This window comes from Acanthaster planci, linkage group LG06, assembly GCF_054643075.1.
Source record: "Acanthaster planci isolate LZ-2023a linkage group LG06, COTS_SCS, whole genome shotgun sequence".
Classification (NCBI taxonomy): domain Eukaryota; kingdom Metazoa; phylum Echinodermata; class Asteroidea; order Valvatida; family Acanthasteridae; genus Acanthaster; species Acanthaster planci.
This window is the reverse complement of record NC_141782.1, coordinates 3,605,284-3,629,387: the sequence shown is the minus strand read 5'-3', so window position 1 is coordinate 3,629,387 and position 24,104 is coordinate 3,605,284. Positions and strand designations below refer to the sequence as shown.

The 24,104-nt window shown below is 42.2% G+C and overlaps 1 protein-coding gene across 9 annotated transcripts; it reads left to right on the top strand.

Moving 5' to 3' along the window:
• Positions 1–989: 989 nt before the first annotated feature.
• On the top strand, positions 990–22,637 carry LOC110986092 (cytochrome P450 4F1-like). Of its 9 annotated transcripts, none has more exons than XM_022247719.2 (7): positions 990–1,148; positions 1,444–1,510; positions 4,166–4,285; positions 7,598–7,769; positions 9,937–10,063; positions 11,995–12,114; positions 12,489–15,945. In XM_022247719.2, the coding sequence occupies exons 2-7, from the start codon at positions 1,478–1,480 to the stop codon at positions 12,817–12,819; spliced, it is 903 nt and encodes a 300-aa protein (XP_022103411.1). In that variant the 5' UTR covers positions 990–1,148; positions 1,444–1,477; the 3' UTR covers positions 12,820–15,945. The 9 variants fall into 9 exon arrangements, with proteins under 9 accessions (XP_022103411.1, XP_022103410.1, XP_022103409.2 ...); XM_022247718.2 differs by having other exon boundaries at positions 1,397–1,510; XM_022247717.2 differs by lacking the exon at positions 1,444–1,510 and having other exon boundaries at positions 4,171–4,285.
• Positions 22,638–24,104: the final 1,467 nt, after the last annotated feature.

The window sequence follows — 24,104 nt, the reverse complement described above, 5'->3', positions numbered from 1 at the left end:
TTGGATGCTTTTTCCACATTGGAGGTTAACGCCACAAGACCTTGGGCCCCAGATGTGTGTACAGTATATTATTATAGTTTGTTTTTATGAGAAAAACTGTTCGGCTTATTATTTTCATTATACACCCATACGCCACTTTAATCAAAAACAATTATACGACGACTGAGGGCGATATGTCTCCTCCACGATCGAAGCCACATCAAGTCAGAGTTGCGGCTTGCCAGAAAAATCTGTTTTTTTTTACCTATATTAATAACTGGATGTTTTGCGAAAAGGAAGTTTGTAAGATGTTGACAGCCTCAAGAGGACCGTTAGCTTGTAGTTCTGCAAATTCTAGAAGAAAGTTGACTTAAAGAGAGTGCTCTGTTTTGAAAGGAAATAATTGCAATAATAGTGGTAGTCAGGAACTAATAGTTGAACATCCAAGGATGTAAGGACCATTGGATACCCCCCTGCTGTTTAGCTGACATGAATTTTTTTTTTACACTATTATTTTTCTGCAGCTTTATACTCTTATGCAGTTTATGGAACTACTGTTAGACATCCCTACTTTGTTAGATACACTGAAAACAGCCAGCACTTTTAAAAATCATTTTAAAGAAGCCATGCTTTCCTGGACAGTAAGGGCGCGTCCAAAGATGACATATTCAGTCTAAAAAAATATTTCAGAGACAGGGTTGATTGCTAGCCAATTGTTATGTATTTACACAACAAGCAATCAATTTTTTTTCATAATAACCAATGTAACATTGAAGTTTTCCTGGGGTGACATAACAGTTTTGCTCATGAATGTGGAAATACTCAAGTGTGAAAGCCAAAAAGGCGGCAAAATACCCTTTCAAGTTGTGAATCAAACGTTGAAATTGATGTTAACTAACATACAAGGTTGTGCGGCGGGGGGGGGCAGTTTTACCTTTTTCACGCTTTCACATGTACCGTATTTCGTGTTGTTGATAGAGGGCGCTGTCCCTGTTGCGAAGCAAAGCCAAAGCGTCATGCATGGTTGCTAGTCGGCTGGAACATACACCATGTATATCAGATGTAGCCTTGTGCTATCCAATCTTTGGTTGCTAGTAAGCTAGTACACCATATATGTACAGTGTACATGATATGTATGTCAGATGTAGCCTGGTGCTATTCGGTGAAAGGTGCGTCAGTTTCTCATTTAGCCTACCGTTCAAATTTACAAATTTGAACTATGTACTTTGCGTTTGCCTTTTCGGCTGCTGGAGATTTTAAAATGGCTTTTAAAAGTGATTTGAAATCGACAATAGAGGCATAGAAGAGTAATACTTAAGCTAAACGACTTTCCAGCGGTTGGACAACTTGGAGGTATTTAATCAGTTTTCAAAATGGCTTTTTTCACACAAAAATCGGCGCCATCTTGACTTCTCAGGGAGCTTTGAGAGAGTTTGACTGCACCATTCTTGTGTGGGTATGCAGGTGCCATAAACAACAGTAATGCCGGTAGCTGCAGATGGTTGGTGCATTGCTTGACGGTGTGTTGGCGGTATGTCAGTGTTGACGGTGTGTTGATCATGTTGATAGTAGGTCTAATTAGTATGATCGGCCGATCCTGTAAGAGTGAAAGTCAAACTCTGTTTTCCCTTTTTTGAAACAGTCTTTCACAACCATAGGTGGGATTTAATCCAACCCTCGCAAATTTGCCTAAACATATTAATAATGCAGACTTAGGTTGCCCCGCACCCTGTCATGTTTGCACCTAGCCCCACTAGTGTGGCACGGACTCTCACTCCTGATCCATCCTTAACCACACATCCGTATGCGCAATTTCGTGTCGGCGTACTGAACATTTTTGGCGCACCCACTTATACTCGCGGCGCAATTTCTTTTGCATACGAACATGGTTCTTGACCTTTCTGTTTTCTAAATACCATTTATTGAATGATTTCACTCACGTTATTCAGGTATTTTCCAGTCTTTTTTCCTTTATCCATTCAATCTAACGGGCTCACTCTCACAGTCGCCATCTTTAAAATAAGGTCGTTGAGCATTACGTCATTTGACCCCTCGTCGTCTCAACGGCTGTTCCATGTCAAGACATCTAACCTGCTGCCAAAGTTTTGGAAGAGTCCATTGGTACTTGTAGTATCTTATCGCTCAGTCCGTTTATTACATGTCTTGACATGGAACAGCTGCTGAGACGACAAGGGGTCAAGTGACGTAATGCTCAACGACCTTATTTTAAAGATGGCGACTGCGAGAGTGAGTGAAATCATTCAATAAATGGTATTTAGAAAACGGAAAGGTCAAGAATCATGTTCGTATGCAAAAGAAATTGCGCCCACGATTATAAGTGGGTGCGCCAAAAATGTTTAGTACGCCGACTCGAAATTGCGCATACGGATGTGTGGCTAAGGATAAATCGGGAGTGATCCGTGCCACACTAGTGAGGCTAGTTTGCACTTTGCACGGTTGAGTTGTCAGTGGACGACTTGGTAAATGGTTGAGTTGTCCCACTGGTTGAGTTGTCTCAGTGGTCTTCTTGTCCGGAGCGGAATTGGTACATGTAAATTGGTTGGCTTGCTTGACATCCATGCCCAAGTCAATAGGCCTACTCCAATAAATAGGCTGATATTGAAACTCCAATACGGTATAGAGTACCGAAGTGAATACATTACGCGCACAATTAGAGTGTAAAAGGCATTAGCGCGAGAACTGGTGCGTGAACCAACACGCGTGCTTACTCCATTCGTAAACGGCCCTGCACTTTCTGGTTCACAGTGACGTCACACTTCGGTACTCTATAGACCTTCTTCACTCACGTGACTAGATTGCACTAAATGTACTTAACAATACCACCACATGTAGGCCGCCATGGCCATGGTGATCGCATACATTCCTCCAGGCAGTTTCAACCACATACAAGCGCACGTGCAAACGCTACATGCTTGACTAGTTTATCTTTAATGAGTAGATTACCATCACAACACATTGCGGTCAAGCACGATTGTGACATCACAGGAAAAAGGTCCATAGTGTAGGGTAATTTCAGGAATTAGGGGTCCAAAAGTGTGACTTTTTGTGTCCCTATTACATCTGACCTTTGTTATTTGACATGGAAATATCACCAGAATTGATTTCAAACTATTACTACATGTTTGGCAGGTAATATGCATTAATTCATCGCTCTTGGAAATTAGAAAATGTGTTCTGAACTTACAAAATCATATGTTAGATGTCACAGGGACACAAAAAATGAACCCCTAATTTCTGGAATAACCGTATAACATAAGTACAGTCCCTTAAAGGTGACGTGTCTGGGTTGAGCTTTTGATTTTTCAACCCCACTTTTAACCCTGCCTCATCGTTTCAATCAATCATTTTGAGCAAATTGAGCTTACTTTGCCCAGGAATGAGTCCGGCTGGTGAAGAGTCAATCTAGGGCAGGTACTTGCTGCATGAAGTGTGCACCTTTACCGGGAAATCCTGTTGTAACCTGGTTTTTCAAGCTTAAAAGCACCTCAGCACTGCCACTTTTGGTGAACACTTAAAAAGCCTTCCATTTTTCTGTTTGTTTGCTTTACTAACGAGAATAAAGATCACTGGAGATTGATGATACTGAAACTTAAAATTCACGAGCACTTCGCACATAAATGTACATACACATATCAGGTATCCAGAATTTAAACGGAGGTGCACATACCCTGTAAATATCTGTCAAAATGCATACTTCCACACCAGAGAAAATTCAGGGGCTCAACCCTGCACGTTTCACAGGGATAGAATCAACCGGAGACGAAATGTCACTCACCATCCCAAAACCAGGCTGAGGTCATTTGTTATGTTGGACAATTCCTCTCCTTCAGCTTTTCTCTACACTTTGAAGTGATCCATGTGAAATTGAAATTCTGTCTGTAGTGAGCTTCTTACGGGTAGTAATAGCTGTAAAACTCTCATGAAAATATGAACAGTGGAAGTTCCACTATTTTAGGGCTATGAAGTTACCAACTTCAGCCTGGTTTTTGGGGATGGTGGGTCATGAAAATGAATCAGTAAAATCCAGATGCAAAATATGAAACTGGAGATATTTTCACCCCCGTATCTTCCCTGCGTCACTCAGCTCCGAGATTTGTCACTTGTGGAGAGGCTGACCAGACCGTATTTTCCTTTCACGCCCTAATCGTCTTTTTTGATCTCTCAGTTTAGACGGGCTGTGGACTGCTTAGGCTGTAAAAAGTCTCCAATCATGCCGCTGAAGAAAGGAAAGAAGAAGAAAAAGGGTGGAGCAAAGAAGAAGGTGAACAAGGCTGAGAAGGCAAAGGTATGTTACCGTGAAACCTGCCCAGAGCTCCACCCTTTCCTGTGTAGCCTTGACTAACTGATGTTTATGGAGGTCACAATAGGAGGGCACTCTCTGAAGTGGGTAAATTCTGAGTAAACACCAAAGATTTTACCTAAACCAAGTAGCGCCCTCCTCTTGTGTCCGCCATACTTCAAACAGGCTAATGAAGTGACCATGGTCTTAAGGTCTGCTGGATAGTATCCAAGAACAGTAGTCCGGAGGTCATTGATCTGTAGGTTCAATAGTTTGAACTCTTGTTTTTGAAATCTGACCCAAAGCTGCAACTGCTTTGACCTGAAGCTGGCTTCATAGGTTGGATTTTGTTGAGTTTTCTACGCCATTTCAGTTGGGTCGGGTCAGGTCGGCTTTTGGTTTTGCAGCTGCAAATTTTGGGTCAGGTTGGGTTGGTTAAGCCGTCTTAGCACCTAAATAACCTCTCTAAAGAGACAACAATTCAGATATTCACATGTTACATTTATTATTACATAGTCCCAGTGCCTGGTACTGATTGACAGGATCCATGATTTTTCTGGGGACTGCAAAAGATGTCTGAATTGCAACAGTTTTGAGTTATTGCAGTGATTTTTGCCAAATACCTGTAATGCATGCAACACAGATGGTGCACGAAAAGCAACAAATGATTGACGATTTGCTTGGGTAAGATACAGGGGTGTAGCGATACCACTTTCTCGAGTTACGATATGTATCGCGATACTGGGGTTGCGATACCATACATATCACAATACATATTGTAAAAACAAAGAAACAAATTTGAAACGATTCACTAGGTAACTTACCAATGGTAACTTACCAATGGCAACTTACCAGTGGTAACTTACCAATGGCAACTTACCAATGGCAACTTACCGATGGTAACTTACCAATGGTAACTTACCAATGGCAACTTACCATCTTGAGGATCGGTCTTGTCAAAGATTGTACCCAAATCAGAGCCTCTTCAGACAATTATATATTCGATAAATATATAATTGATAAATTAATATCAGAAAATTGTTTGAAAGCTTGTACAAAATCTGCGTGATGACACAAAAACTTTAAGCGCCCTGGGCCAGTTGTCACGAAACCCTCTATCACGTCGCCGAAAGCGAAAATGTACTAATCTTATTTCAAGCCGTAAATTCACAGTGAAATGTGTGGTACTGCAGGTAACAGTAGAGATTGTTAGTCACTACTTCCAGTTACGGCTGTAATGAGTCCCGCTAACACATGTATGAATATTGATGTTCCATTGACAGCCAATCACAACACAATGACTGGATGGTCCCAGGATGCTGTTCACACACAAGGCTTGTGTTAAATCCCAGCCACACTACGTGTTGATCACTGTAGGCATATGCTGTACATGTATGTAGATTCACTCGTGTGCCTTACAGAGCTCTAGTACTGTTCGGTGTCCGAACCAAAGATCGTAAAGTTCCGCACAGAAAAAAACGGTGCTTACGCAAGGAGGAAAAAAACATGTCTAGGCCTAAACCTGATAAACTGGTGTGGTTAAGCAAATGAAAGGATAAAGTTGGATATGCATCCAATTTCCTCATGACAACGAGATCGGTGTGAAGGTTTGCCGGCAGGATGCATGCCCGACTGTCCCCGTCACTCTTGCGTTCTGTTGACAGGTAGGCCTTCAGGTACGTCATGTACATGTACGTGAGGCGAGTTGGCCGTGATGCTAAACCCATCCAAAACTGTTTCTTGCAAGAGTAATCAGTATAGGCGATATTAAAAGTATAAAGCTGTATATCAAATTTCTATAAGGCTTAACTTTATTTTCAACTTACGGCACATCTTATCACAAGCCCCCCTTCCCCCCAAATATCGGCATTCACATTTTTGTATCGCGACGCCGTATCGTGGCATTTTAGATTTGCGATTATTGATGCATCGGTGAATCGCTACAGCCCTAGTAAGATATTCTTGTTGTTTTTTTTTTTTTAGGTCAGTTGGGGTTTTGGGTCAGTTCCGGTCGGTTCTTCCTCAGTTTTTGTCGGGTCAGATTTGGGGAATTCAGATCTGTTTGGGCATTGGATTTGGTTTCTTTTCTAATCAGTTTGGCCTATTCATCCCGACTCAATGCACAACATCAGTTGGAATGTACAAATTTCCTATAGTTCAGGGTTTATTCGTTAAAAAATGAAAAAAAAGTTCATTGATCTGAGCATTTGGTTTTAATACTCTGAAGATTCGTTAGTCTGAAGTTTTGCCCACAGGTTATCCAAAGGTTCAGTTGACTGAATTTGTAGGATAAGATTTAGTTTCCCAAATATTCAGAAGTCCTACACCAACACAAAGTTTGAGAGTCTAAAAATAGGGTCCAAGCAGAAGTCCAAACTTGACTTCAACATCCCTTAACTCCTTTGTATAATTCAGTTGTTGGACAATTGAACCTTTTTGTTGATTCCAATGAGTGAACCTTATTCTTGACTTGGACTATTGAACCTCATGATTATTTAGTCTTTATCTATTTGCAGACTAATGAACTTTGGGACTATCAAACCTTTGGCCAAACAAACCTTCAAACTGTTAAACCTTTAGATTGTTGAGCCTTTGCACTATTTGGACTGTTGAACATTCAGACTGTTGAACATTGGACTATTGAACCTGCAGACTACTGAACTTGTAAACTATTGAGCTATGTCGGCATGTAGCCTGGTCATTGTTATATAAACCTCCTCTTACATGTAATTGCATTCACCTTGCTTGCCCAAGAACCATACATATACGCCAGTGCCACACACATACATGTACCTGCAAACAAATCAATACCCATAGTAACTGTTCCCTCATTGGTATGGCCAGTACAGCAGTTTGCATTTGCCGTTTGAATGAAAGGACCTCTGAAGTTAAATATTATGCCATGATTCATAAGGATACCTCCCTGAAGATTTAGGAAATGGGCGAAGAGGAGATGTCATGTGGGAGGGTGACGTTGATCTCTGAATCGAACAGGCTTTTTTTTCGGACATTTTATTGAGCTCTTAATGTGACCAAAGTCTCCAAGCGCTTATCCCTGCTCATTGGGCTAGGAGATCAGTCTCTGCTGTCATTAGAGATGTAGTGCTGTGAAATCGCTACCCTCCAAGACTCAGCTGGACAATTGTGGTTAAGTGTTTTGCCGAAGGTACATAACAACCATGACCCCAGGGGGTTTGTACCCACAAAATGTCGCGTATGAGTCGGAACCTGAACCAGATTTGGTTTGCTAGCTCGCAACAAAGCCAGTAGAGAATTGTACTTGCTACAAGATTAGTTTTGTTTTTTGGCTCTCGTCAGGAGAAACTAGAGAAGGCATGTGAGCTCATGACCTCCCAGACTGACCTGTACCAGAACTTCCTGGACCGGATGGATCGATGGATCGTGGCCAACAAGCACAAAGCTGTGGAACTCTTCAAGAGATTTGATAGGAATGGAGATGGAGTACTGACCTATGATGAATTCAAATCAGGTGTGCTAAGAACTGGAAGGTTGAAAAGAAACACCAGCTTAGGATGAATGCAGAGATTATGACAAAGGTTTTTCTTTTTGGTTGGGAGGAGGACAGACTCTGTTCAGTTCCCCACTAAAAAAAAAGGGGGGTAGGGAACATGATTTAACTCCTTGAAGTACTGGAAGTTGATAAACTGGCGCTCAAGGTAACAACTTATTTGTTAACGTCCAACATCAGGGAAGATAATATTGACCGTCCACCCCACCTCATACATATTTAGTTGCCATTAAATTTTCAGGCATCGTAACCACGATAAAGTATTTATGCATTGATGATTTGTATGTTGGTGCAATACTTCTACTGTATGTGCGTATTTCATCCGTGCGACAGTTCCACTGAACTGCTGTAGTATATAATTTGACTCGTGCGCAGATCCTTGAGTGAGTGGCCAGGTAAACAATAAAACAACTGGCACAATACCTGAAGTTAAGTAAGCCAGTGATAATTTGGCTCTTGAACATTAAAATGCATCACATATATGCTCCGAGTGGAACAAAAGAGGACCTGGTTTTTTTGGTACTCACCGCATAGGTGCGCCATGAGGTTGAGCACGCTGAGTATGCATTACTAATATGGTCGATTCACAATAGTGCGCCTCCAAGAGTCTGCAACGTGTTGACAAATTACAGTGCGTGAAATCTGTCGACTCTTTCCAAATGCACATTGGGCCGACAGATTTCGCGCACTGTGATTGGTCAACGTGTTGCAAACTCTTGGAGGCGCACTATTGTGAATTGCCTGTATTTACTCTGGCACGTATGGTCTTTATGTACATGCAGAACGCGTGCAAGAACCTGCTTGTAACCACCTGTCTTTCTTTTCGCCAATTGGGGGTGCACTTCAGCTCGGGGTGGAAGGCAATAACAGCTGTGCTCTCTTGCAGTTGGATTGTCACGTTGGATCATTGCAGAGGGTATATACATATACTCAGCAGTATTATAGCTACGCTGCTTGGCGCTAGTCGGGGATCTCCAGTACAGCGTGCTACCGTCCAGCACTAAGCTTGATGGAGCAGCCAACTGACAGGCACAAAAGATCTTAAAATTCCAGAAAACAACATTAGACCATGAACATTTCATATTTTTGACTGGAAGAATTTGAAAAAATTGAACTCTTAATCAATTTGGAGAGAAAAACTTGCCGAAAAAGCAATCTAGAGTCCACTTAATTAAGGGGGCCCTAAACCCCTGCCATAAGCTGCGATCCTCTGTGTCACTTCACTCCATCTTTTTGCCATTACTAAATGTTAACCTACAATGGCATTTCGAGGATTGATCCCCAAATCCAATTTTTTGAGATATAAGCAGGAAAATAAAGAGAGTTTATTAAGCTTTACGAAGATACCAAATTTCCCTGCGCCACTTGTGTTGGAAAATATGAAGCGAGAAAGACGATGTGTGTCATCAGGAGAGCCGATTTTAGTTATCGAAAAAACCGCCTTCGAAAAAAGGGTAATGGACCGTGCCACAAATTGTCTACAATGTGCATTGCGTGCGCTGTTTAAAAGTACATGTACTGTCAATTCCCATAGCAACGGCACATTTGTGGTCTCTTGGGGACTATAATTTTTAGCAGGGATGAAATCATGAGTTAAATGTGATAACCTGAAAGTTTGATACAAGTATCTTCCAAAAATGATGAGAAATCGAAGTATGAATTTCACGACGAAACACTTGACGGAACACGAGATAGATTTTCTTTGAATGCTCAAGTAAACATAATTCGTGGACACTTTTCACTCAAATTTCTCTTCAGGTAAGAAAGGTGTAGGATTCACACTTTAAGGAAATGATATTCAGGGCCACGTGTTTCCTACCTGGTGATTTCAGAGTCGTTGGTTGTCGGGAACTATGCCATTGTTATGGTGATTTAAAGTGCGAGCCCTTTCGTGTTGCAACTGCCCGTCCGTGGCCACACACAGCGCACGTAGTACAGTGCACAGTATGCTGTACACAGTACATGTACAGTACAAGTTTTTGTTAGCATTTTGAAAAAATTATTACTCTCCAAATCACTGTTGTAAAAGCCATCAACCAGCTATTAGAAATACAAGACAGAAATTAATCAAGACTGGCGGTGTTTCTAACTTCCTTTCCATCTCCCTTTGTTCAAATCTATGATGCAGGAATGCTGGACCTAGATGCGCCTTGCAACGCCCTTGAACTGCATGTACTAGCAAAGAGATTAGACAAAGACAAAAACGAGACCATTGATTATGTGGAATTCTCTAAAGGACTGAGCTTCTGTACAGAGTAAGTCCCAACTTGCTTTTATTGTCTGTTGGGTAATCTGGGGAAACTTGACCAAATAGTAATGATTGGAGACAGGTTGGCAGAGTGAGACTTTTGCCTTACTATTTAGTTGGCTTACATTTTGAACTTGTTGCTTAGACTTCATACTTTTCCATTACATCTAAAAGTGGCTAGAGGTTAATGACATATGCTGGAAACTGCATCCACTTCCATTAGTCTAGGAGTGGCCAGAGGTGGATGATTTGTGCTGGAAAGTGCATCTACTTCCATCCAGTGCCATTAATCTAGGAGTCGCCAGAGGTGGATGACTTGTGCTGCAATATGCATCGACTTCCATCCAGTGCCATTAATCTAGGAGTGGCTAGAGGTGGATAAGTGTTTTGCTGGAAAGTGCATCTACTTCCAGCCAGTGGCATAAGTCTAGAGTGGCTGGAGGTGGATGACTTGTGTTGGAAAGTGCATCCACTTCCATCCAGTTCCATTAGTCTAGGAGTGGCTATAGATGGATAAATGTTTTGCTGGAAAGTGCATCTACTTCCATCCAGTGGCATAAGTCTAGGAGTGGCTTGAGGTGGATGACTTGTGCTGGAAATTGCATCCACTTCCATTCAGTGACATTAGTCTAAAAGTGGCTAGAAGTGGATGAGGTATGCTGAAAACTTCATCCACTTCCTTTAGTCCAGGAGTGACCAGAGGTGGATGATTTGTGCTTGAAAGTGCATTTACTTCCATCCAGTGCCATTAGTCTAGGAGAGGCTAGAGGTGGATGACTTGTGCTGGAAAGTGCATTTACTTCCATCCAGTGCCATTAGTCTAGGAGTGGCTAGAGGGGGGTGACTTGTGTTGGAAAGTGCATCTACTTCCATCCAGTGCCATTAGTCTAGGAGAGGCTAGAGGTGGATGACTTGTGCTGCAAAGTGCATCAACTTCCATCCAGTGCCATTAATCTAGGAGTGGCTAGAGGTGGATAACTTATGCTGCGAAGTGTATCTACTTCCATCCAGTGCCATTAATCTAGGAGTGGCTAGAGGTGGATAACTTATGCTGCGAAGTCTATCTACTTCCATCCAGTGCCATTAATCAAGGAGTCGTCAGAGGTGGATGACTTGTGCTGCAATATGCATCGACTTCTATCCAGTGCCATTAGTCTAGGAGTGGCTTGAGGTGGATAAGTGTTTTGCTGGAAAGTGCATCTACTTCCATCCAGTGCCATTAATCTAGGAGTCGCCAGAGGTGGATGACTTGTGCTGCAATATGCATCGACTTCTATCCAGTGCCATTAATCTAGGAGTGGCTAGAGGTGGATAAGTGTTTTGCTGGAAAGTGCATCTACTTCCATCCAGTGGCATAAGTCTAGAGTGGCTTGAGGTGGATGACTTGTGCTGGAAATTGCATCCACTTCCATCCAGTGACATTAGTCTAAAAGTGGCTAGAAGTGGATAACTTATGCTGCAAAGTGTATCAACTTCCATCCAGTGTTATTAATCTAGGAGTGGCTAGAGGTGGATGACTTGTGCTGGAAAGTGCATCTACTTCCATCTAGTTCCATTAGTTGAGGAGTGGTCAGAGGAGATGACTTATGCTGGAAACTGCATCCACTTCTATTTACTTCCATTAGTGCAAGAGAGGCCAGAAGACACGACTTATGCTGGAAACTGCATCCATTTCCATCCACTTCCATTAGTCCAGGAGTGGTCAGAGGAGATGACTTGTGCTGGAAAGTGCATCCACTTCCATCCACTTCCATTAGTCTAGGAGTGGACGGAGGAGATGACTTTAACGTAACATCTGGGAGTGGGGAGAGGCAAGAGAAGCTCATCCCCACAATGGAAGTCTGCACCATTGTAATCCCTCAAGGTAGAGAAACCTGTAGAACTGGAGCTCACTTGCTATTAAAATTCTGAGCAAACTTAGTGCTTGTTATATTGCAGTGAGGAGGAGACTGATGGAACTGAAAAGCACCCTCCATTAGAGATAACCAAGGAGGTGTTGGAAGAGTGCCCATCCTGTAAACTTGGCTTGTGGAAACCATATGCCGAGAAGTACCCTAAGTGAGTATCAGCTCATCTTATGCCTTTATGGGCAGCGTGACAATGAACTTCAATGGAATGGTGCATGTATAAAGACAGAGAGCCAAGACACTAGCTTGTAACTATGCAACATGCCATAGCATGATAAGTGCGTTCCAATACATTGTACATCCCCATTCTTTCCTGTGGAAGTGCGAATTTATTAAATTTGACACACATTTGACTTCTCGTGTTAACTCGAGCCTAGTCCAAGTAACTGACCTGCCAGGCATGGCAGCTTTAGTTTAATAATACAAAGAACAGTTGGCACCGTTGTACATAATTCAGAGAAGATCGCTCACAGTGTAGTGGAAATTTGGCTCAAGTAAAGTTCCTTGCTATGTTTGAACCTTCAGATATGTGTATATATATCTCAAGTTCGTGACCTTTGACAACCTGCGGTCCTACCCAGGCCATTTCAGTGTGATCGTCCACTCCCACTTGACTGTCTTCGGCCTGCTGGAGATCATCAAAGAGCGGACCGACTTGGGCACCACCAAACTCCGCATCTTCTCAGACAAGTCCCGTGATGCCTCGTGCCTGCTCCTGCCGGACAAGACCCTGGAGCAGTGTGGCATCCAGGGTGGGACGCGCTCCAAGCCAGAGGAGACGGTCCTGTACTATGATTACTCCACCGAATTCCACGACTGCCCCTTACTCATGTCGGATCACTACTTTATGTCATAGCCCCTGTCAGTAGACCAACAGTTGTCCCATCATTGCCAGTGGGGCTCAAGCACTAAGTAAAGTGAAATGGGGAAAATTACTGTTGTATTTCGACACGTCCTGATGATTTTGCCCTGACTTGAAGCACCCCCTCAACGGCGAAGAGGGGACAGGTTGGTGAGAATCATTTCATGTGGGTATTCATTGCAGACGCAGAGACAGTTTATTCCAACACTCATATGGTTACACGTGCTCAGTGTGTCCTACGCACTTTTATGCTAATGAGTATTTCCATATTCATAAGCAAAACTGTACTGTCATCCCAAGAAGAAAGCCAAACTGTTGCATTGGTTTTTATACAAAAAACATACACTTTGTAGATTTTGCTGGACAAAGTTTTTCTTCTTTGCTGATTCATTGTTGTTTATGTCACAGCAATAAGTGAACACCAAAGCTTTTCCAAGAAATGTTTTCAGTAAGTAAATTTTGGGTTCACGGTTTTGAAAGGAAAACCTGTGCAGTGAGCTACGTCTTCCCTGGATGACATCATAGCAACAGTGCCCTCATCATCCGTCCAAGAAAGCATGGATGATTTTAAGTGTTCAAAAAAGTGCACTTTTCAGTGCATTTAGCCAAATGGGAGTGTACGAGTAAAGAGTGTTCATACATTGAAGAAGAGTACAGAATTGCAGAAAAATTGTGTCAATGAAAAATTCATTACGGCTACATTTAATTGAGTTCCTACCATAGGACCACTGTTGCTACTGTATGTGGAAGTATGTACGGCATTGCTGATCCTGCAGAAAGCGGATCACTTTCGGTCCAAATAAAGGGCTGAACATGCTTGGCCATGTGGTACAGATGACATGCATGGCTGACCTGCAAAGGACTCGAAGATATTTCTGCTGACTGTACTTTTGAGCACTCAATAGTAATTGCTTGTAATGTTGGACATTACGTTTAACACCCAAGTGACTCATGGCACCTGAGGCAAGGCCGAGGGTGCTCTGTCTCTGCTGTATACCTCTGTCCCGAATTCTGTGTAATATTTTCCTCACCTGAAGGTGTCCAATTTAATAAGAATGACTTAATGATGAATATGTTGGTGTGCTGCATGCTGCAGAGCAAGTTTGATCGGCTTGTGTTGGTTACACGTCTTGCTCGAGAGCAATAACATTACAGTTTAGAAGAATAGACGTAAGACGTCAGAAACTTTATAATCAAAAACGAACTTCAAATAAACTTCAATAATTGCAGTGTTCCATTGACCTGTCATCGGATTGCAGTGCCAGTTCATTTCTCCCACAAGAGTTATCAACTGTACGGTTGCAAATAGCAGAGGTACCAACGAATAGCACAGTTAAGTGGTCCCGCCATGCATTTTGTTCTTCATTTGGTAGGGACTGGTCTGATGATTCGACGTTGTGATGTCCAGTAGTTAGGGTAACATGTGTGTTTGTTTCCTGATTACGTGACTGCACTGGACCAAAGAAAATACATTATTCAAGACAGGCATGACAATTTAAGTTCTTAACGCTCTTCGCAAGGTTGATGGTGACTTTCTTGAGAAGGCATTGTGTTTGACAGTGTGAGGGAGTTTGAAAATTATTCCTTAAAAGGGAAGATAAGAGATAATCACAAGGTTGACCCTGCGACCATTTTGACACTATTTCCACATTAGCTTGTATGTATTTAATGTAGCCCGAAGTTGGACCAAGACAGGGCATAGTTCTTCAAGCAACTGATGCGGGGGTGCTTCTGCTCAAAGCGGATGACATTTCCAGTTTAGCATGTTTCCGGTTAATTTATTTGATTTTTTTAATTATTTTAATTTTTATGGTTGAAATTTTTTAAATACCTGTATAAAGCTTGAAATAATTTTGAATACAGGAAGTTATTTTGTGGAAAGGACAACCAAGTCAATTTTTCTTATACCTTTTAAAGAATAGGCTCATAAAAACAGTTACTGATTATTGATCAATTATCGAATAACCAATTTTTGAACATTTGGGTAGAGCTGATAAATTCTTGGCCCGATTTGAGCCAAAGATTGTATCGCGCTCAAGTGGTGAAGCTAGGATTTTACTGGGTGGCACAAAGGGGGCACCAGCTTTTAGTAGTGAGGTTTTCAGGGGTAAGCTTTCAGTAGCCTTATTCAATATGTATGTATCATCCATGTATTTAGTGTGGGGGGCACGTGCCCCCCATAAAGCTGTAGCACACCTTGGCTGAAATACGGTCACGTGTGGTTCACTAATATGGGCGAGTACATGAATTGGCGTCAGCGTGACTCCACACGCGGCTAGACATTGCAGGTGTATCAATTCCAGAGATTAGTGCCCGGTTAGGCACTAGTCTTGAACATTTTTGACTGATTATTGCGCCCTTTGGAGGTTGTCCTGAATTGAAACAGTTCAAACTCTGGAAGATTTCTTTTCTTAGTTCTATACAAGCGACTAAAAATTAGACTGCGTTTATAAAAACTAAAATTAAACTTCAGTTTTTGGGCAGGTTTTGAAGTGTGATTGCAAGTTGAATTTAAACAGATAAAACCGTCAAAGTATATTTTTCTAGTTTACGGTGTGTTGTAAAACATCGGCTGGCCAAATTCGGTCACTATAGCGGGCGCCCATGTTCCCCTGGGGACATAGACGTGCACTAGTGACCTCACTGCCAGTCCATATGTGTAAAATAGAGCTCTGTGAGATAGACTCGAGTTAGTTGATTTGGACCCTCTTCGCAAATTTTATGAATCGTTTCTGGACTTGTAACTATTGTGGCTTTCCCTGGCCTTGTAAAATTGACTTGCTACTATCTCTGCGGCTCATAGCGTAAACCTGTTGGTGACGTGATAATAATTATACAAATATGGACTTTTTTATAGTAAAACTTGCCTCTATCGGTGATCCATGGAGCATTTTTTGTGTGAAGCAATAGAATGCTCCATGAATCACTTCGGGAGGCCAGTTTAACTCGAAGCAGTCAATATTTGTTTATAACCTGTATTGAACACAGAGATTGTGTGATTGTCATGTCAGCGCCTGGCAGCAGACATGGAACAAAAAAAGCTTCAGCAAACATCAAGGTCCAAGTTCAATACTTTATCTACACATCATCAAAATAAACTGCGTGGGGTTTATTTACCTATATGCAGGTTTTGAAAAGTGTTTATTTCAATGACGCTCATTGTGTTGTTTTCTCTGGATAAACAGCTGCGGTCGTCAGACCTGTTGGGGCTGTACATAAGACCTTTTGGAGTCACGAGACCTTTTTGGGTCTGTCAGAATGTTTGCGGTTGTACATGAGGCCTTTTGACCTGTTTGGGTCTGTCAGAATGTTTGGGGTTGTTCATGAGACCTTTTGGAGTCAAGAGATCTGTTCGGGTCTGTAAGAATATTCTGGAATGTATGACCTTTTAGAGTCGCCATACCTTTTTGGGTCTAATAACGTCAGGGGGCGGGACTGACTGAATGGGGTCCGTGTGCCGTGAAAACGTAATTCTGGTTTGTCAAGTTGCCTTGCACAAAGCAACAGTAACCTGAATCACTGGCAGCTGTGTACAACTGCGTGGTAGCAATTAGGTGAAACTAAAAGGAGAAACTATTCAAAACTTGGATATTTCTTTTCCAAACTCCATTTCACGGAGAACGCCTGACGTAAGGATAAGAGACTGAGACCAAGAGAGACGCAATTCAATCACGCGATTCCTTTTCATAAACCTGGTAACTGGCCCAAAGAGCAGGGCTCGTAGAGATCACCAGTCCCGCTACTAAAGCCACTTGAACCTTTAACTGGCACCCAATATGGCAGCCGCCCAACCGTACAGCTTTCTATAAAGGACAGGAGTTTGTCAGTCTTCTTCTCTGGAACAAAAAAACGAGGCAGATAATGAATCAACAATAAAACCAAGATAGTGAATCGACCGTGAGGGTCTCCAAACACATTTCTTATGGTTTTAGAACAAAACTGCTGTTAGCAATCGTTCTGACAAAATCTCTGTTACTCTCTGCCTGATGCTCAGAACTAGAAATAATAAGACCGTCATCAATGAAGACAAAGGAAATAATTCCATGTGGACGTCAATGATAGACTAAGGGTCTAAAACAACCTTTGTGGAAATATGACAAGCGCTACCCAGGTCAAACGGAAGGACTGTAAAAACGTAATACCTGAGTTTGTCGTTAGACTGTTGCCAAGAAAATCCATGCTGTGGGTAAATATCAATATGATGATACCCAGACTCAAAATCGAAAGACATGTAAAACTGATTAATATCCAAAACTTTGGTTATTTGATTTAGGTCCTCATTGTGGAAATCCATTTTAGCAACAAATTTATTAGTGTGACGAAGATCCAGGACTAAACGTAGTTTCTTTCCTTCGCCAACCGTTAACAAGGTTGCAACGATGCAGTTTGGATTTGACCTTGATTATGTTATGTCTCAGGTACTGGTATAGGCCTAAAGGAAATAACTGGTACGAACTCGCCGCTCTGTCAAACTCGTAACAAGCGGGCTGGTAGTTCATGTCGCTCACATAACAGATTATGTAATTCTTACGTAACAAATCATCAATGGCGGATTTGACAAAAATCGGATGTTCTGGCTGGACCTATTATTCCTTGCATTAAATGGAGTAGGTAAAAGACGAAAGGAATTAAGTAACCGTGACTAATTGTGTCAATAACCGAACGATTTGCTTTTAACTTCTCCATCCAGAATGACAGACAAGGTTTTAATTTACCTTTAACTGGTCCCGGCACAGTGCCATAGTGAATCTCTGTTGCCTCCCAGTCTCTCTCATAAATGCGAGGGCAACAAGGAACAGTACAACCACTCTGTTAAGGTCACTAACTTTATTATATCAACCTTAGCAGCGCTGGATGCCAGCGACATCTTGGGCGTTCAAATCACCCCTGAAGGAGGCCCTTGACACTCTGCAGCAACGCCAGACGCTAATTAAATTAGCCGACAGATCACCTCTTGGCTGGGCAACTGTGAAAAAAATACGTGATGGATAACCTTGCTGATGATTCGCATGATGAGAAAAGTCGGCCGCGACCAAAAAGGTAGAAAGTGCCAGAAGCTGAAAGCGTCGTCCAGGTCCTGTGCGTCTCCATATCCTACTAGTGTGTGTGGCCAGTATTATTTTCGTCGCTACATCCCCACTCCACCCGGAATTCCACCTTACGGCTTCCGCAACAGAATTTGCTACCAATGCAGCATCAGAGACCACGTCCGCCCCAATGTCCCTCGCTACGGGCCCTCCGGAGTGCCCAGCAAGCAAGCGCCGTTCCCAAAAGTTTAAGCTCCTTATTTTCCATGTTAGATCTGTTATTTGCTATCACAACTCCGCTAGGCATCCGATCTTTCTTCGTTTATAGCACTGGCATCGCTTACCTCACATCCGGGCGTTTCACAGTCTTTTATGGTTACGGTGAGTGGACGGCAGACTTTTCAGATATTCCAAACTGAATGTTTGACCTGTGCCAATGGGCACCTTAAGTTTAGGAGTTGGCGTCACTGGGAGCACCATGGCAAAAGTACCAACCTCGGTGGAAACTTCACAAATCCTTTCCCAACCCACAAGTAATAACGAACCCATGCATCGAGCCGGTTCCGTCAAACAGTAATGATGGTTCCATCCCACCCTTTCATCACTCTAGTAAGTACCCGGGCAGCCCGCTAACCTCTGCTTCTGGCACGCCGCTGCAAGCTTCATTTGAAGATATCGAATAGTGGTGAAAATGTCGTGGTTAGACCGACTGAGCTCGTCGCTCATCACTGAGAAACACGTACCCGGTGAAAGCCTGCGAGAGCTAGTGTGGACTGGAAACCACATGCACTTAAAGCCTGGGCTAAGCTGGTACTCGACCCCTAGTCTCATTGGTGAAAAGCGAGGAAAGAACTGCTACGCTAACCTTCTTAAAACTGTCTTAAAATGCACTCTTTATATACCCAAATGGTACAGACCGTTATGCGTTACGTTATGCTCTGTGAGCAGGCGTGTCAAAGGATGCCCCAAAGAAATTCCACTTCCTGAAATGCTTTTGCCTTCATGTTACGTTTTGTATCGCTGTTGTGCGTTTCGACCGGTATGTTTTGATTTGAAAACATTGCTTACGCGCGTCAAGCTTCAAAATGTGCGTGGGACTGCGGTGTCACTGCAGTTGTGGTGTCTAATCGGATTAGCCAAGCTAAGTCAAGACCCAAGATCCCAGATCCACCCCCGGCCGAAGGGTCTCCTATACCCAAAGCCAACTAGTTAGGGCCCCTAGTTCCATTACCCTCTCCTACTTAGGCAATACCTCCCACCACATCCAGCGAATTCTCCACAAGCATGGTATTAAAGTTTTTCACACAGCCCCACTACAGTTGCATCACCTGCTTACTTCGCACAAGGACCGACAGGACCCCAAGCGCAGACCGGGGATGTACAGAATTCCTTGCCAATGCGGCAAAGTGTACATCGGCGAGACGGGCAGGGACCTCCCTACCCGAATCAACGAGCACAAAGCCCATGGTAGGAAGGGAGAGCTGGAAAAGTCATCAATAATTAAGCACTCCCACACTGAAGACCATCAAATCAATTATCAACTGGAGCCAAGCTGAACTTATCACCAGCATCGAACGATGGTATCCCCGCCGCATTAGAGAAGCCATGGAAATAATCAAGCACGACACAGTTCCCCAAGACATCGGCTTCAACATCAGCGATATCTGGCGCCCCATCCTCACATCCCAGTCCAATGGGTCTCCTATACCCTAGGACTCCCTAGTTAGGTTTCCCCCTCAGTTAGCTTATGGGTCTTCTATACCCCTTGACACCCAGCTATTCACTCTCCCACTGCCAACTCCAACTGACACGCTCTGGTAAACACACACACACAGGGCATGCAGCCCCAGGATCCAGTGCAGCATCCATTGTTCCCGCCATCACTGTTCCCGCCTTAACGCCTCACCGAGCTAATCCCTACATCTGGATCCCTCTCTACACCATATAACCTCCACTCCCTGCAGTCTCCTGAAGACGGAAAGAGTACACTGTTCGAAACGTCGAGTCATTCCCCGGTTCTTCTCAGAACCACACATACTCAAAGAAGAGATAAATACATGGTGTTACCGCAATCTTTACTATAGATCTAGTTTCTTTCACCATGAAAACCTTTAAGTCTTAGACTATCCGTTTTGAGCAGAAGCACCCCCTCATAGGTTGGAAAAAGCCATCAGTGGTCGTAGGTATAATTCGTCTTGTTGGTAGCGAAGCGCAGGCAACGCGTGCATCAAAGACACTCACGGATTGTGTTGCTTCTTTTGCAGTTTCAGCCGGCTATATTTTATTTACCATCCAACAGGAGGTTCCGTCTTTTAAAGAATTCTATATGCGTCTTAACAGCTTGTATACTCCTCGAACAGACGGAGGCTGGTTACCCTATCACTAAGCCACGTGATTTCTCAGACACGCTAGTGATGGCCCGATTTGCAGACGGCAGGGGCTTTACTTTGGAGGAAATATCTGAAGAAGTAAATACCTTCATGTTTCCCGGCCACGAGACCATGACCGCTTCTTTGACATGGTTACTGTACAACCTGGCAAAGTATCCCCATCATCAGACGAAGATTAGGGAAGAAGTGAAGGAGATTTTGGCCGATAGAGACTCGGACGGAATAACGAGGTAGGCGGTTTGAGTAGTTTAGGCCTACTGGAAAGATCCACACGCGAATCGTGTGAAAATGGAACGTCTCTGACGAGAAAAAGAGCCTCTTAAAGTAACAACTGTGAAAACCCGTGATAAGTTTCATTCAGAACATCAAAGGAAGAATTTTATAGGCCTAATTCACAAGTATCGTGCATTGGGGCAGGTAGTATCGATGCTTGGGTTTTGACACAGACAGCTGGTTCAGACCGATCATGATAATCGCATTGCTGCCATCACAGTAATCTGTGTACACCTCGGAGTTCAGTGTGTCTAAGGGTGTGACTTGCACCGTAGTCCTTGTTGCAAACGAACTGGCTGGACTGAGACCTTCGTTCCGTAATCACTGAATGGCACATCGCTGAGGTTCCATTCATTTAACCATGAGGCTATATATGCATCGTTTATATATGCTTGCAATATCACGTGTTCTGAACATTTGATTCGAAGCACAGTAATTAACAAACTAAATATCATGTAACATATTGCTTTTTATTCCATGGTATTCAATTTTAGCAAGGACCTCAGCCGTATGGAGTATATGACTCTTGTCATCAAGGAGTCCATGAGAATGATGAACGCAGCACCGATGATCAGTCGCACCGTGACAGTTCCCTACAAAGTGAACGGCGTTACAATCCCTGCTGGATCCATGGTATTTCTCAGCATTCACCAGCTCCATCACAACCCGAGTGTCTGGGGCCACGACCAGATGGAGTTCAAGCCCTCTCGGTTCCTGCCCGAGAAACTCTCCCGGATGGACTCCTTCGCCTACGTGCCGTTCTCAACCGGAGCGAGGAATTGCATTGGGCAGCAGTTCGCCTTGAATGAGATGAAGGTGTTTTTGGGTCGAATCCTGAGGAGGTTCCGTCTGAGTCTGGTTGACGGAGAGCCAGAGCCGGGTCCATAGATGAACCTCGAACAAACCAATAGAAACTAAATCTCGAATACAGTGAAAATTACAACTTTCCATCTGTTGTCTTTCCACCCTGATTGCTATCAGGTAACTGAATATGTAGTTTATACTGAAGCTGCTTTAAAACATTTGTTCCAGTGGTGCACTGAGTTGATTTGCGTTACGGTTGCAATGTGAGGACCAATAATTTGCAGTTTCTGCCGTGTACGTACACAGTCTAAAGTAATAAAGTTGTGATAATCTGTTCATTAAAATGTCTCTTTAATAATTACTTGTGGTGTCTATGTTATGATACTGATAAAGTAGGTTTTCATTGATTACAGAATTAAGAAAAAATAATACTGTTCACGTTGTGATTGTGTGTCGAAATGATAATTTCAAATAATTTGTAAATAAATGTAAATAAATGGAGGCAAATTTAGACAGAATATAAGCTTGCTTTACAATGTCTTGAAGACTTCCCCGAATTTAGGGTTTGTTTTTCTGACTCTCGGTAGTTAGCTTTGAAAAACATTTATAAATATACTTTTGCTAGTTTTTGTTTGTTCGAAACTGTAGGAAATAATAGTTATGTCATGTAGCTCATTTTTTAGTTTATTAAAGGGAGAATATTTGGGAAAAATTATAATCTCGACATTTATATGTTTTGATAGAGTTAGTTATAGATACCTTATTTACCTGCATTTAAGATTCTAAAAGCACTAGGGGTAGCCTTTTGGTTCATGGTTACAAAACGCAACTTGCACGAGTTTAGCGTAGAATTGTTAAAATATCATTTTACTTTATAACCCTCCTTGAAAATGACACACCTGAGGAATATTTGGCGTTCATCCCTTGCCATCCTTAAAGGCATGCAGATATTGGTCTTAGGCTGTCTTAAAACAACGACACTTTAAAGGAGCATTGGTGTATCTTTTGCGAGACTTGTTTCCATTATTAAAGGAATTGACCTCGGCAACATTTCAGCAGCCTTACATGTACTCCCATCTTCCCGGGGAGTTGACGTTTTCAGAAAAAAATTGACGAATCTCCAATTCCCCCTTATTAAAAACCTGGATAAGGAAGAATGTTGTTTTGATTGTTGCTACTAGTGTATACAAAATAATTACCATAGAACCTGTATTTTCCTTCTTAACTACTTTTAGATATCAATTGTTTCAGATTGTAAGGCCCTTTTCAGGGTTGTAGTTTTAACTTTTTCATTGAATATACAATATCAGCAACTAGAGTGTAGAGGCAGAGTGTGGGCTTTGGTGGAATTAAAGCGAATTGTACATTTTTCTTTGGAACTCGTTTTTCCTTTTTAACGCCCTGTAGAGTTGAAATGGATCTGAGGTTGTCAGTGAATACTAATTAAAATGGTCACTATTTTTGCTTGATCCCTGGATGAATGTTTTCCATTACAATAAGCAAGTATTGCCTACCGTGTGCTAATGCTCACAATACACAATTGACGCCGTCGTACGAAAACGAAAAAAAAATCCAAATTACAAAAATATCATATGAACATTAAGCTAATCTAGTTGTGCGAGATGATTTTCCCTACAGGTTTTCAGCAGCCGTAATCATGTATTTGGGCTCGTTTCCAATGATATTCTGAGAATACACTCAAAGGTATGTGAATGTATAGAAATTTAGACGAACAATATCGGAGGTAAAAGTTTATAATTTGTGAGACAAGTTGCATCAAATATAATACAATTAATATGCTTGATTCTCTTTTTTGCATTACGTTTACAAGTCAAACACGTGAAATCTCGGGCGATTGTGGCAAGAATTAAAAAAAGTATTTAGCCATTTGCATTAAAGACAATCAAAATAATCACATATTTTAATTAACACTTGTACAACATTTGAAGTTATTGTTGCTCTTTTCATTTATTTTCATGTGTAGCTGTTTCAGGCTGAATATGCTGTGGAGGTAATGACAGATAGATCCGGTTTCATTCATGGATATGATACTTTCTAGTCTGATGAGGACTTGGTTACTTGCCTACAAATGGAATACTTATTTCATAACAAGCAATCATTTTCATGATTCATTATGCGTTGTATGGCTCAGCCAAAGAGATAATGGCCTCGCCGGCTTTGAATCGTTCAGTGGTTGGTTCATACGATAACTAGAGTCGTACCGACTGAGTTAACGATTCGACTGAAGTCCAACTCGAGTCTGTCCAGTAAAAAAAAAGAAAACGTGTCTTCAGGCTCAGCAGGTATTATATGTGTATTAACAAAATGTCAAGAACAAACAAACTTAACCTTTGACAAAATTGTAGAACTCGGGTAACTGTACGGCGTGGGGACTAGTCTTATGATACCATAATGCGATTTCCAATGTTCAGGGTGAAATGCATATTTTCCGCACGGTCGTGCAATAATTCTCGGACAACGAAGATACAGTAGTACATTTACAAATCAATGATGACCTTGTTAAGAAGTTCTTATGGATACAAGAAAGTGTGAGTTGGAAAAATACTCAACAAAAGTAAAAATTGATGACAATCATAAGATTCGCAAAGAAGAATTTATTTGCTCAACACGACCGGGGAATAATGGCAAAATGTGATTATAGGGATGAAACAAACCATTCATTTTTCTCATTTTTCCCGAGGATTGACCTCTGGTGAACTCATAAATTGGAAAGTAATCGATTATTGAATAACCGACAGCTTAATATTTAGTAATAACTGGTAAA